Genomic DNA, 14,433 nt, shown 5'->3' with positions numbered 1-14,433 from the left:
AAGAATAAATCGTATGTGTCATTGTCATGGTGATTCATTTTTATTGCTTTCACGATTGATCTCTTCTGTACATGACTCCAGTCTTAATATCTAATTCTGAAAGAATTGTGAAATAAGTATTTTTGGCAATCATTCGATTCTTGTTTTTGCTACACATAGCACATCCAAATATCACACTGTGATGAAAGCAATTGTGTGTCTTAGCGATAGTTTGCTTTCAAGACCGGACGCTGAAGATACGTACGGTGTAGTCGGGTCACTTGAGGACAATGAAATGTGCCGTGCTGCGAATGATGATGGGCTTTAGAAAGGTCTACACGGCTTTCACGCAGGCACTGCGGAGTTACAAAATGGGGCTGCGACGATGTTCTCAGAACTACAATTCCCATACATTTCGCCGATCACCCCGGGCAAAGCACTGTTTCACAGGCAATGCAAATTGTATTCCAATGTGCGGTGCCGTTTGGTTGTTACACAGATGCCGTCATATTCTCCACTCTGTGGTACAAAGACAAGAGATAAACTGGCCACCACAGCATTTGCAGTGACATGAAGCTTCAGGCTAGGAGCAAGTCAGATTAAGCTAACCAGCAAACAAACCAAGTAAAAATTCCTTAACTTGTTTACTCGTGCAGTACATCAACTAATACATGGCTTGATGGTACCACCTAATAGATGCACTGACAACTTTGTGCATAACCCAAATTAACCTTTACTTTTTTAATTGAAATAAAATAGGCGGATCGTATGGGCGGGTTTTTGTGACAGACGTTTTGCGCAACGATAGCTACTCGGTTTCCTGACGTGATAGCTCAGAAACCTCGAGATGCACTTAAACCTAACTTGAACGCTGGCGAGTTTTCGCCTGACGAGCTTTCGTTGAAACCAATGAGCGGTTACAGTTTCACAGCGTTGACCAATAGTATTTTATAAATGTTAAACGTGGGCGGGGTTTCTTTTACTAGCAGAACGAAGTGCGTTAGGTTGTTAGAAAGTTAATGGCTGGGGGAAAGAGATTCTTCTCTTCTCGCTTCAGGAGAGTTTCGGGATTTTCTGAAGTAAAAACACCATAATTTATAAACAAATACAAACCCGAAGGAAGTTAAAGACAATATTAGATTTATTAACATACATATTATTTAGATAAGTATGCAGGATGCAGTAGCCGGGACGGCAATGCTGACGGACGGCTTCGAGGACGAGATTGACTCGGTGACTCCGCGCTCTCCGGCGGTAGGGATGGGGGTAGGAGCCACACCAGGAGCCGGACTCGGGGGCATAGGGATTGGTGTCGGCGGAAAAAAAGTCCGGTTATTTGGCGAGTCCAGTGGGCCCACTGCAGACAGGCTGGATTTTAAACTAGCCGCGGCGGCAGTTCTTTCCTCTGGTCCGGGGTCTGGCAGCGACGAAGACGAAGTCTCGGAGGTGAGCTTAGGCAGGATCCCTGTTACCCAGCTAGCTAGCTAGCCCCCTCCCTCCCCCATGAAATTACATAAAAACAACCACCATTTTAACCCAAATATATCATCTACCCTCCGGATTGATAAATTTTTTTTACATATATAAGTAGCACATGCTTAACACACGAGGTTACTTCCACAGTAACAAGATAAAACGATTTAATTATGTCGTGGGTCGAAATCAGGGCCTAGTTTTGGGGTGTTAGCGGGCTAGCAGTGGCAGCGCATTTCTCGCACACATTTTTAGCTTGGTGGCTAACTTTGCAGTTTTTCTGCAGGCTAGTTTAGTTCACGTCTGGATTCGTACGCGTTCGCAGAATAAATGTGCACCACTTCGTTGGCTTGTTTTGTAGTAATGGCGCCATTGCGTCACCCTAGCTAGCCAGCTTAGTTGTTGTATAAGCCGTATCTGTCCTTAGCACCCACTGTGCTAGCGCTAGCTAAGTGGCCATTATTCGCGATAATGGAGAGCGATTATGTGACACTGCTCCGAGAACATTTCATCACGAGTGTTGGTTGTTTAGCTGCCTGTCTTTTGTGAGGCTGGCTTTCTGGAGAGTATATGCTTGCAAACTAAGCTAACACTCGCTATATACGTGACTGGTTAACGTGCTTAAGCCCGAAGTGCGTTCTGAATGGCGAGCCCAAACGCTGGCGACATGTGCACCCGTGTGTGTGACAGAGAGAGAAAGAAAAAGAGTGCTTTTTGCTCTCTCTCTCCCGACGAAGTGATTCCATGTCTGTCGCATCAGGTTTTGAATTCCAACCTCCCCTGTCAAGACTCTGCACGTGATCTGTCGGACTCGGCCTCGTCTTCACCGTGTACTGCTGGTCTTTTTCCCACCCAAACGGAAAGGTCTGTCTTAAGACGTGCTTGTCACTACGAGGGTGCCCACACCCGTTGATCCTGTCAGACTGCAGCGAGGACCTCGACCTGCTCCCGGGACAGGACGGTGGGTCTGCACCTGAACGCAATGCGTGTTTTTTCCTCTTCGCGTTACATATCGGATATAAACCAAAAATGAACAAGTAATCTCCAGAAATCGAAGAGAGCCACGCGTTTTTGGTGCTTACTTTTTAACGCACGCACAACTTGATGCAGTAACACTAGCCAATGTCCGTATTCGCTGAAACAGGTGCTTCACAAGTCGTAGATGCCACTTGATGCTTGTGTTCACGAGGGCCTGATCGTGGGGCATCCCATGGTCATTTTGATTGACTTTGGTCCCGTTAATTTCGCGGACGGTGGCGTGTATTGCGTGTCAGTACTCAGATGTCGTCATGAAAGTTTTTGAAAAGGTCTTCATCGTTGTTTAAAAAGCGGTGGATGGGCGTTCTTGCAATGCTTCTAGCTTAACCGTGTGCCTTCCTCTCCGGCATCTGGCGGGCGCAGTGGGCTGACATCACGCTCTGACTGGTGCGGAGTTACTCACTTTAGGAAATGGAAATTGGGAGTTTATATCCAGTGATATGGCTGCCTGATAAATGGCAACCCTCATACTCTGCCTCGCTTTAGATATATTATAAATCCGTGCCACTTCAGAGGAAAAGCAGTCATTTATGACCTATTAATGATCAATTTATCTCCATTTCACTGCCTGAAGTGGTTTAGGAAAATGACCGAGTTTTTCAGTGCAACATTTTAATGTTCCTATCTCCAAGCCCACAAATGCCAAATATTTGCATTAACTGGTTTGTCATGCTTGCCAATTTGGTAAATTATGCGACAAAGACTTTTTCCCATGAGCCTTTCATTCATGACTTGGATTCTTTGAAACAGAGGTGTGTTGTCAATGACACGGCACTGGCATATTTTTTGGCGTTCCAAAAAAACGGGGAAAACGAGAGAAATGTAGGCCGGTAAGTGAAGTCAGAGGGTGTGAGTTTAGGGGTGCACCTTTTGCCCCTTTTTTTGGTTTTAATCCCCAGGGGAATTAAAATGCCAAATTAAATTTTTGATCTTAAATGGACCAATGCAAATGCTTTAAGCATGTTAGGCAGGACTGAAGGGGAGAACTGAAGTGTGCTAGGGAGTGGGGTACACCTGACACCCCGTCTGCAGGAGCAGGCCCCGCACAGGACGTCCACCATGGGACGCCCCTCATTGACCCCAGTGTGGACCTTCTCTGGTTTCCCACACCACCAAGGGGGCTTCTCCCTGCCCAGCGGGGCAGCAGTGTAGTGTAATGGGTAAGGAGCTGGTCTTGTAACCTAAAAGTCATAGGTTTGATTCCCGGGTTGGACACTGCCCTTGAGTAAGGTGCTTAACCTGCATTGCTTCATTCAGTGTATATCCAGCTGTGTAAATGGTTGCCATGTAAATGCTGTGTAAAAAGTTGTGCAGGTCGCTGTCCTGCACTCAGTTCAGGCACCATGCAGTTCACAGCCCGATCACAGGCTCCCTATCGTCACTCGCGCACGTGCGCACGCTTCCTGCGATCGAGCCGGATTATTATTGGCCTTCGCGTGGCAATCCCCTCCGTCCGGGGCAGCTCGCTGTGGCTCATGATCAGTTTACACAGACGGGATATTTAAAGAAGGCAAGCCGGGTTATCAAACCGGCGGCCGCTGTGCCCCATCCGGGATCCAAACCCGCAAGCCTCCGTAACTATGACTCCGGTCTCTTGAACCCCGCTCTCCTCCGCCTGCTCGGACCCGCCTCCGCGTGCACGCCCGTCGGTGAGACCCGGGAGGAGGATGTTGTTTGTTTGAAGGAGACGCGGGCGGTTCTGTCTTTAAGTTCGCCGTCCCCGAGCGCGTCTGCGCGGAGGACCGAGCCGCGGCTGCGGGACATCTCCCCCGGAGTTTTGGCCGGCCGGCGTCCCGGCCCAGGAGTGACGGCGGTGCGTCTGCGTGTTTACGGTTTGGGTTCCGTGGCACGGCAGCGCACGCTCTGCTCCGCTCTGCTCCGCTCCGTGTGCAGCTAATTATCATTGTCAGGAGACTGCCGGGTGATTATAGGGCCACGGGTTATAAAAATACTTTGCAGTTGTTTATCACTGCGTTTAATTCGCTTTAGGAGGCTGGTGTACGCTAGCACATCTCTCTTGTCTGCTGTTGCAGTGTGCGGATAAAAATAGAGATTGTTAATTTTGGCGTGAATGTTTCAGGGATAGTGTAATTTTTGAGCAGTTCTTTAGGGATGAGGTAAAGGTAGAGTGGTTGGAGGCATTTGAGGACCAGGTTCTGTGGCAGGTGTCTCTCCAGGATGCCTCCTGTGTTAAGCGCTTTGTACTGCCTGGACTGCAGTGCTCAGCGGACTGATGTGGTGTTCAGGTCAGGTGTGTGTTAAGCACAAGAGCACAGCAGGTGCCTTGTTTAGTAGTAACCAGAGCTCTGTGTAAATTTTTTTCCAAGGAGCACATGTAAAAATATTTAGGAGCACACAAATATATTTTTCCAGTTGGCAGATGTAAATTTTTAGGAGCAAATGTCCCTAAAATGGGAGCACTATCCAGTCCTAGTAACCCTGGTGTGTGTTCACTGTAGAGTCCTGGTACCTCTGGTGTGTGTTCACTGTTGGGTCCTGGTAACCCTGGTGTGTGTTCACTGTAGGGTCCTGGTACCTCTGGTGTGTGTTCACTGTAGGGTCCTGGTACCTCTGGTGTGTGTTCACTGTAGGGTCCTGGTAACCCTGGTGTGTGTTCGCTGTAGAGTCCTGGTAACCCTGGTGTGTGTTCACTGTAGGGTCCTGGTCACCCTGGTGTGTGTTCAGGGGCCAGGCCTGGATGAAGGCGGGCAGGCAGTTGTGGAGGACCCTGGCGGTCAGGCAGTTGTGGAGGACCCTGGCGGTCCCTGTGGAGGACCCTGGCGGTCAGGCAGTTGTGGAGGACCCTGGTGGAGGACCCTGGTAGTCGCGAGTGGCAGCTGTCTGTGCACGTGAGGTCAGGGCGTCGCGTGTTGACAGCCGCGGGACATTGGGTTTCTTTTTGGAAACGAGGTGGGTGTATTTATGACCTGGGCGCGTAAACAGATCTGTCCGTGTAGCCGCCCGCATGCCTGTAAGCGCCTCTGCGGGTTTGGCGGCTGGCGGATCGCTGCGAACGGATCCCTTAGCTGAGATTAGGCCGCTGTGGGCCGCAGCTGAAGTCTCCTGTCCAGGATTAGCTGGGCGCTTTCCCAGGCCTTTCTGGCTCAAGAGAGCATGTGCGCCGGATGCAGCTCTCCCTGGGAGCTGTAGTTCATTTAACACGGGATTGCAGCAAATTGTTTTATCTTCCGAGCACGGCCGGAACTACAACCCCCATAATGCATTACACGATGCATTCCTTTCAGTACACATTCTTCGGCCGTGCTGTCTGCCATTAGCTTCTTCTGTGTGGTTTTTCCACCGGTTCTTCTTTGCTTGTGTAATTTGCTCTCAGTGCCTACACTGAGAGAAACGCATTAAGCACGTGAAATGGTACAGAATGGATACAGAATGTCAGTGTTATTCTTCTGTTCAGCTTGAGAAAAGGTTTAGATGTGCTACGATATTTCCAGATGGCAGTTTGTGTGTAGTTCGAAATGAGCTGCTGTTAGCCGCATATCTTCACAGTGAGGTCCTGACTGGCCATAAGTCAGGCTGTATGTACAGATCTTCTCTGACCAGGACCAAGCCAACTGATTTCCAAATTATAGTTTGCTCCCCATGGCGGTGGTAATGGTTTTAAAGTACGAGCCGATTAATGATGATGAGCAGCACACTGTAGTCACTGCTGCCAGCCGTCTTGTCAACTGCGGCAGGTTTGTTCTGAAGACCTTTCTGTTTGTTTCCAGTACCACATGAGCGCCTGTTTCTCCCAAAACATATCTTGTTAGCTTTCAGTGGTGCATTAGTATTCAACAAGTGTTCTTCTATAGGAAATATAACCTCTGGCGAGGGATGGCCGTGTCTTTTCGTTTGTTTTAAACGACAGCCCTGTCAGGGTTGGTGTGATTATAGTCCTGCCAACCGTTCTGGTTTCCATTTCAGTGTCATTCTGTTGATTTAGCCTCTTTTCTCCTATTTCCTGTCCCTGCTAAGCATTTCTGTCACAGTGTCTTTGTGAAGCACTGCACAAATTAAAGTTGAATTGAAATGTAGCTTCCGGAGCCAGGGAATGTTGGGGGATGTAGTCCCAGTGTCTTGCTGTCATGATGGGACTGGGGACTGCAGAATGTGTGCTTGTGCAGTCCTCCCTGGAGATGCCCAACCAGCTCCGTTTCTCTCACGCTGGAGGGACCAGCTGTACTTCGCGTTCTCACCGTTTCTCCTCTACCCTGGAGGACCAGGCACACACCTCCCTGCCCCCTGTTCTCTCCTCTACCCTGGAGGACCAGGCACACACCTCCCTGTTCCCTGTTCTGTCCTTCACCCTGGAGGACCAGCCATGCACCTCCTTACTCCTGTTCTCTCCTCCACCCTGGAGGACCCGCCACGCACCTCCCTGCTCCCTGTTCTCTCCTCCACCCTCAAGGACCGGTCATGCACCTCCTTACTCCTGTTCTCTCGTTTACCCTGGAGGACCAGGCACACACCTCCCTGCTCCCTGTTCTCTCCTTCACCCTGGAGGACCAGCCATGCACCTCCTTACTCCTGTTCTCTCCTCCACCCTCGAGGACCGGTCACGCACCTCCCTGCTCCCTGTATCTCCTCCACCCTGGAGGACCAGCCATGCACCTCCTTACTCCTGTATTCTCCTCTACCCTGGAGGTCCAGGCACACACCTCCCTGCCAGCTGGGCGCTGGGCCCAGGAGGAGAAATGCACTCCTCGTAAACAGACCCAGATGCTCAGTGAGGTCAACCTTCTGTACTCACTAGGAATGGATACTGTTTAGATGTAGCTGATACAGATGCTTGAATGTGTCTCTCAAAACTGGAACATTGCCTAAACACGGTGCCTGAACCACTGCCTTCTTTAAAAGGACCGGTGCCAAAGTGGTCCCCTAGTGGTCCCCTAGCCCTGGTCCCCGCGCCTCCACTACTTGCACGTATCTTTGTCTTCCTCGTCTTCATCGGGTTGTTTATTATCATGCAGTGATAATAACAATGATGATGCTTTCTGCTCTGGTCCAGTTCTGGGTCTCTGAGCTGTACTTAGTATTAGCTGTGATAAGGTAGGGAAGCTCTGCCGACTGGAACACACTGTCACTCTTTCTCTCCGTCTCTCCCTCTCTCCCTCTCTCTGGCTCTCTGGCTCTCTCTTTCCCACCCAGATATTGTGGCCGATCATGTACTGTGATTCGAAATTGTGTACCAATTAGTCACTCTTCCTCCTCCTCAGAGTGCCTCTGCTTGGCCACCCTGTGTCGCTCAATGCACTAGCTTTGTGATGTCACTTCCTGTGGGTACTTCCTGCGGTGACGGACAATGGCGAGCTCACAGAAACTTCCCAGCTGTCCCCCGGATGTGGGCGGGGCCAGGAAGTTTCTGGGAGAAGCCAGGTGTTTCATGCGTACCATTAGGCCACCGCCATCAGAAAGTGCAGCGGATGAGAATAAACCCGGGGAGAGTGTTTGGTTGGACGTACCAGAAATCTGGTGTCCTGGGGCCTCGTACTCTATATGACCAAAAGGTATCTGGACACCCCTCGGTCTGGGGCTCCTTTTTATGGTTTGGGCTAGGCCCCTAAGTTCCAGTGAAGGCTAATCTTCATGCTATAGCATACCATGACATTCTAGATGATTCTGTGCTTCCCGAACAGTTTAGGGAAGGCCCTGTCCTGTTTCAGCTTTAGGGAAGACCCTTTCCTGTTTCAGCGTGACAATGCCCCCAGGCACACAGCGAGGTCCGTATAGAAACAGTTTTGTCGGGATGGTGTGGAAGAACTTGACTGGCCTGCACAGAGCCCTGACCTCAACCCCATCCAACACCTTTGGGATCAATTGGAAAGCCAACTGTGAGCCAGGCCTAATCGCCCAATCAGTGCTCGACCTCACTAATGCTCTTCTGGCTGAATGGAAGCAAATCCCTGCAGCAATGCTCCAACGCCTAGTATAAAGCCTTCCCAGAAGAGTGGCGGTTCTTATACCAGCAAAAGGATTAATGCCCATAATTGTGGATGAGATGTCAGGCCTCTGCATACTTTTGGCCATGTAGCGTACGAGGTGTGTGCGTGCGGTTTTGTCCTTGTTCGTGTTTTCCCATAAAAACTCTGGTTCAGGCTCGCTCACACACGCCCCTTTTGGCTCAGTCTGCGTTCACACGCTCGCTGTCACACGCGTGACTACGCTGTCGCACACGGGACTACGCTCCCCACGCGTTCAGTGAGCTGAGCTTCCCACCGCTCCACTCGCAAGCAGTATTTAAAATAAAACCAAAAACTAAACTTCCAGTAAAGCCATACATCGGTAAGAAGCAGTGTGTGTTTACAGTGAGAGAGAGAGAGGTGTGTTTGCAGGCTTGTTGGTCTCATTAAGGTGAGGAGCAAACAGGGCCGTGGGTAAGCATGTTTGGGAAATGGGCTGTGAGTTGAACAGCTGATCTGAGAACAGCGCTGGTGCTCTTTAAACCGCTGATCTCTGTAGGTCACGCTACTGTGTGAATGATCAGCAGAGTCCAGCGGTGTGTGTGTGTGTGTGTGTGAAAGTACGTGTCTGTGTCTGTGTGTGTGATGGTGTACATGGATGGGTGTGCATGTAACTGTACATGGCTGTGTGTGTGTGTGTGTGTGTGAGACTGTACACGGCTGTGTGTGTGTGTGTGTGTGTGTGAGTGAGACTGTACATGGCTGTGTGTGTGTGTGAGTGAGACTGTACATGGCTGTGTGTGTGTGTGTGAGTAAGACTGTACATAGCTGTGTGTGTGTGAGACTGTACATAGCTGTGTGTGTGTGTGTGTGTACACGGCTGTGTGTGTGTCTGTTTGTGTGTGTGAGTGAGACTGTACACGGCTCTGTGTGTGTGTGTGTGTGTGTGAGTGTGTGTGTGTGTGTACACGGCTGTGTGAGTGTGTGTGAGTGTGTGTGTGTGTGTGTGTGTGAGTGTGTGTGTGTGTGTACACGGCGTGTTGTGTGGTACACGCTTGTGGTGGTGTGTCTGTGTCTGTGTGTGTGTATGTGTATGTGTGTGTAGCATTCCTTACTGTAAGAGGGCCAGACAGGATTCCTGCACTTTGCTCCGGCACCTATCGGCGAGCAACGGTTTTGAGACCGGAAAAACCGGTGCACTCAGCCCTCATACAAATGAGCCGGTGGCGCGCGGTGGAGCTGGGCGCCCGAAGAGCTCTCAGTGCACACGGCGTGCACGTCTGGCCCTCTTTAATTACACAGGCCGCTCTTTCAGAAGGTCATTCAGAGGGAAAAAAACACCCCACCTTGAGCTTCCAACTTCCTTCTGGAATTTATGCTGATGTCATTCGCTGGGTGACTGGGGCTGTCGATTGTGGGGGGGAGGGGGGGGGTTGTGAGGCTGTTCCCCCGCTCTGTAAGCGTCTGTTCTGTGCCCCCCCCCCCCCCACAGGCTTGGTGACGTACTGATTGAAAGCCCGTCGATGCTCAGTGTTGAGCCTCTGAGCGAATCGTGTGTCTGTTCTGAGAGAAGCCGATAATCTGAAATGGCTGGATTTAAAGATAAAACGCTTCGTAATTCAGTGATAACCTAGTTTATTACCGCCAGTGTAACCTACTCAGCCCATTTTACTTGCTGTGATGGATCGCTTATTGCATTTTTGTTGCATCCATTCTACCGCTGCTTTAGACCAGGCTTCCCAGTGGAAGATGGGCTCCCCCTCCTTAGCCGGGTTCCTTCTTCCCATCCGGGAGTCGTTTCTCTCCACTGTTGGAGGGCTTTTCTCTCCACTGGGGAGTTTTTTATATTTTAAACCTCATATGCTTGCTGTCTCGAGGGTCAGGCCTGGTTTTTGCCGCCTTCCTCTTGCCCTTTGGTGACTCTACAAAGCGTCTTCATGACCGTTTTCCATAAAACTTGTTGCATTTTCTGGTGGTGACCTCAGATGAACTCAGCCTGATTCAGACGAGTTGGCGTAGCCCGTTATGTGCTTTTCGGTCCTGAAACCCCACCCCTCGTTCTTTGGTGTCCAGTTGATCCGGGTGCACCTGGCTCAGCCATTCGCTCACAGATGCCTGTAAACGGTACGGATCTCAGCCCAATACCGTTAGATCACAGATACACAGATACGGCACAGGGTGCCATGGAGACCGGGCAGGCAGGCCTGACGAGACGATCAGGAGCCTGAGGGACACAGATTTGCACACTAACAAATTGGCCAGCTCCACTTCTGGTCTGCAGGGGTGTTCACCCATGGCGTGTTCCTGTCTGCGGATCTGGTGGGGGGCGAGGTGCTGCACTGGCTCAGTCAGGTGAGGGGGGGCTGCACTCAGTATGGGGGGGTGACCTGGGGATCCCCTTAGATGGCTTAGGAGGGATGAAAGGAGAGTTTTTGGGGCGAGCGCTTGCTTGTGTGTTACTGTCAGTCAGTGCTATAGGTGCTCATGTTTGTGTTTGGATACAGAGGTCAGCGATGTGTGTACAAGAACCTGTCACCAGCCTGGGAAATGATTTACTTAAGGAGAAGCAGTTCCCCAAGTGTGTGCGTGCGTGCGTGCATGAGAGAGAGAGAGAGAGAGAGAGAGAAGGTAAAGTGAAGGAGAAAGGGGAGGCTGTGTGTATATGAATTTGAGACTGTGTGTATGTGCGTGCATGTGAGCGACTGAGGTGTGTAAACATTGATGTTACGTGAGCAATTGAGCAGCAGTGGGGGTGGACCCCTCACCTGTCACTCACTGGTGTGACTGTGGGTGTGTTACACTGATACAGCTCCTCCGGGAAACAAGCAAAAGACTCACAAGGTCCCCCCCAGCGCTCTTTCTGTGGAAACCAGGCAAATGTTTGTGTGCGTTCTTCTCCAAACTTATTAACATTCTCCATTAAAAATAAAATCTGGAGCTTGTCACATACTGTCACAACAGAAGTTCAGCGCAGTGAAGCTTTGTGCAGGAGAGGCAGCCTGTAGCGTGAGCGTGTGAAGTAGCAGGCCTGTGTGGTGAACAGTAGCCATCGCAGGTTTGCCCTCTAGGTGTAGGTTGAGGGGTAACCGGATATCCCGGTGTTTGTTGCCCCCCCCCCCGCCCTGATTTTCTGCCTGGCTCTTTGCGCCCCCCCTCCCCCCAGGTGGAGTCTTTCATCCTGGACCAGGAGGACCTGGAGAACCCCATGCTCAAGACTGCGTCCGAACTGCTGCTCTCCAGCGCCACCGACGGGGTGGACCTGCGCACCGTCGACCCCGAAACACAGGTCCGGCTGGAGGCCCTCCTGGAGGCCGCAGGTACGCCCCGCCCCGCCCCGAAACACGCATGCCCCGCCCCCAACACGTGTGTCATGCCCACATATTATTGGGCACTCCTACACTTTCCCGCTGCGCATTGTGTGTGTCATTGGTCGCGCTGGCCCACGGAATGCTGCGTCTTTGGAACACGGAACGTTTCAGAAGCTGTGTTTTACAAAACAAATTTCTGCCACACAGGCTAGGGAGTGTGTGAACGTGCATGTGTGTGTGTCTGTGTGTGTGTGTGTGTGTGTGTCTGTGTCTGTGTGTGAGTAGGTGTCTGAGCGTGAGATATGTTTGTGTGTGTTTTGCTGAGCGTGAGTGTGAGCGTTAGTGTGAGCGTTAGTGTGAGTGTGAGCGTGAGTGTGAGCGTGAGCATGAGTGTGAGTGTGAGTGTGAGCGTGAGCGTGAGTGTGAGTGTGAGTGTGAGGTGAGTGTGAGTGAGTGTGAGTGTGAGTGTGAGGTGAGCGTGAGCGTGAGTGTGAGCACCCCAGGGGTAAGAGAGCAGGGTGGCCCGTGGACAGGGCACCTCCATGGAAAGTCGCTGCATCCTGCTTCCTGTGTTTGTTTATTTGGTAATGATGCAGTCAGTGGCGATATTTCACGCGAGGCTGCTTTGTGTTTGTAAATGAAAAAAGGTGTGCAGGAGGAAGTGAGACTCTGATGCCGTAGCGGCCTGTGTAATGTGGGTCAGTGTTGCAGCTCTCAGCCACAAAGGGATAAATCACTGGATGATTAAATTCAGCAGAAAACGGAGGGAACAGGGAGGAGGGGGTTATGAAGGAACGATTGTTGTAGAGGGAGAGCAGGAGAGAGTCATGTGACAGGGTTCAGACGGGGTGTGCGCGCGTGCGTGTGTGTGTGTGTGTGTGTGTACGTGTCTGCGTGTGTGTGTGTGTGTGTGTCTGCGTGTGTGTGTGTGTACGTGTCTGCGTGTGTATGCATGCGTGTGCTCTGTGTGTGTGTGTATGTGTGTGTGTACGTGTCTGCGCGTGTGTGTGTGTGTGTGTGTGTGTACGTGTCTGCGTGTGCGTGTGTGTGTGTGTGTGTGTGTGTGTGTGTATATGTGTCTGCGTGTGTATGCATGCGTGTGCTCTGTGTGTAAAGTGCATGTGCTCTGGGGGGACTTCCTCAGCCAGCTGTCAATCTTGCGGAGGGAAACCCCTCCCCCATCTCCCTACGAGTGGGTGTGTCTGCTGGAGAACAGGACTCCAGAGACCAGACACTGTAGCAGTCACTGTGCCTTTACTTACACACACGCACACACGCACACACACTCTGCACACTGTTTCTTAGCCCTGCCCATAGATCTGCTGGCTCATATTTTATTCAGTGCGGAGTGAGAGAGTGCCCTGTGACCTGTATTCAGAGCTCTCTCTCTCCCCCTCCCTCCCCTCCTCTCTCCCTTTCTCTCTCTGTCCCCCTCTTTCCATCTCTCTTCTCCCCCCTCTCTCCCCCTCACTCCCTTTCTCCCTCCATCTCTCTTACTCTCTCCCCCTCCATTCCTTCCTCTCTCTGTCTCCCCCTTCTCTCTCCTTGCTGTCATCCTTCTCTCTCCCTCCCCCTCTCTCTCCTCCCCCAGTTTCTCCCCCTCTTTCTCAGTGTATTTTGAATGTCCTGTCTGTATGATCAGGTTTAGGTCTGTTATGTGTAAAATGATTTGTGCAGTCACACAGAACCTCAGGAACACAGCCAGGAATCATGCATACAAACTCATTGTTAGCAGACATGCACACACACTTACTCACACACACACGCACATGTGCACACACACACACACACACACACACACACACTCCTGCTGTTACCTATGACCCTTTGGGGTGTCTGGGGATGTGTTGGGTCAGGTCCAGGAAGCCCTGTGTCCAGGTAAATGCTATCACAGGCTAACACAGCTTGTCCTAGGGTGTGGGCCAGGGTATGGGAATTTTGGGGGAGGGGGGAAGAGTGTCTTTTTAAGAATAACTTACCGCACGGTATTGCTGTGATTAACCCTGGCCTGGTTTTCTGTTTGTGTTTGTGTGTCTGTGTTTGTGTTTCTGTGTGTGTGTGTGTGTGTGTGTGTGTGTGTCTGTGTTTGCGTGCACGCTGCTCTAACCTCGCGGCTGTGATTGGCGCTGTGATTGGCGGTGTGGCACTGGGATGCCCGGGTGACCGGTTGGCACTCTAACGCTGAAGGCATCGGTAAACTGTCCACCGCGGACGGTAAAGCGTTCGCAGATCCCGAGGTGCTGCGGCGTCTGACGTCGTCGGTGAGCTGCGCGCTGGACGAGGCCGCCGCCGCCCTCACGCGCATGAGGGCCGAGAACACGCTCAACGCCGGCCAGGCCGACAAGTATGTATCTGCGCCGCCTCCCACACGCTCCTCTACACTCCTCTGCACTCCTCTACGCTCTGCTACGCTCCACTACACTCCTCTACGCTCTGCGCCGCCTCCCACACGCTCCACTCCACTCCTCTACGCTCTGCGCCGCCTCCCACACGCTCCTCTACACTCCTCTGCACTCCTCTACGCTCTGCTACGCTCCACTACACTCCTCTACGCTCTGCGCCGCCTCCCACACGCTCCACTACGCTCCTCTACGCTCTGCGCCGCCTCCCACACGCTCCACTACACTCCTCTACGCTCTGCTACGCTCCTCTGCACTCCTCTACGCTCTGCTACGCTCCTCTACACTCTGCTACGCTCCTCTACACTCTGCTATGCTCCTCTACGCTCTGCTACG

General features: G+C 51.6%; 1 protein-coding gene across 1 annotated transcript in view; it reads left to right on the top strand.

The window, feature by feature from the left end:
* The first annotated feature begins 962 nt into the window (after nucleotides 1-962).
* Nucleotides 963-14,433, top strand: part of LOC135249791 (ankyrin repeat and KH domain-containing protein 1-like) — a 39,201-nt gene continuing 25,730 nt past the window's right edge. The window contains 3 exon segments of the mRNA XM_064325352.1: nucleotides 963-1,425; nucleotides 11,554-11,707; nucleotides 13,886-14,042. Coding sequence (XP_064181422.1) covers nucleotides 1,150-1,425; nucleotides 11,554-11,707; nucleotides 13,886-14,042 — 587 coding nt within the window. The 5' untranslated portion in view covers nucleotides 963-1,149.

The sequence above is a fragment of the Anguilla rostrata genome, chromosome 3 (genome assembly GCF_018555375.3).
Source record: "Anguilla rostrata isolate EN2019 chromosome 3, ASM1855537v3, whole genome shotgun sequence".
Classification (NCBI taxonomy): domain Eukaryota; kingdom Metazoa; phylum Chordata; class Actinopteri; order Anguilliformes; family Anguillidae; genus Anguilla; species Anguilla rostrata.
Note: the sequence above shows the minus strand (reverse complement) of the source record. Positions and strands in the feature narration are given on the sequence as shown.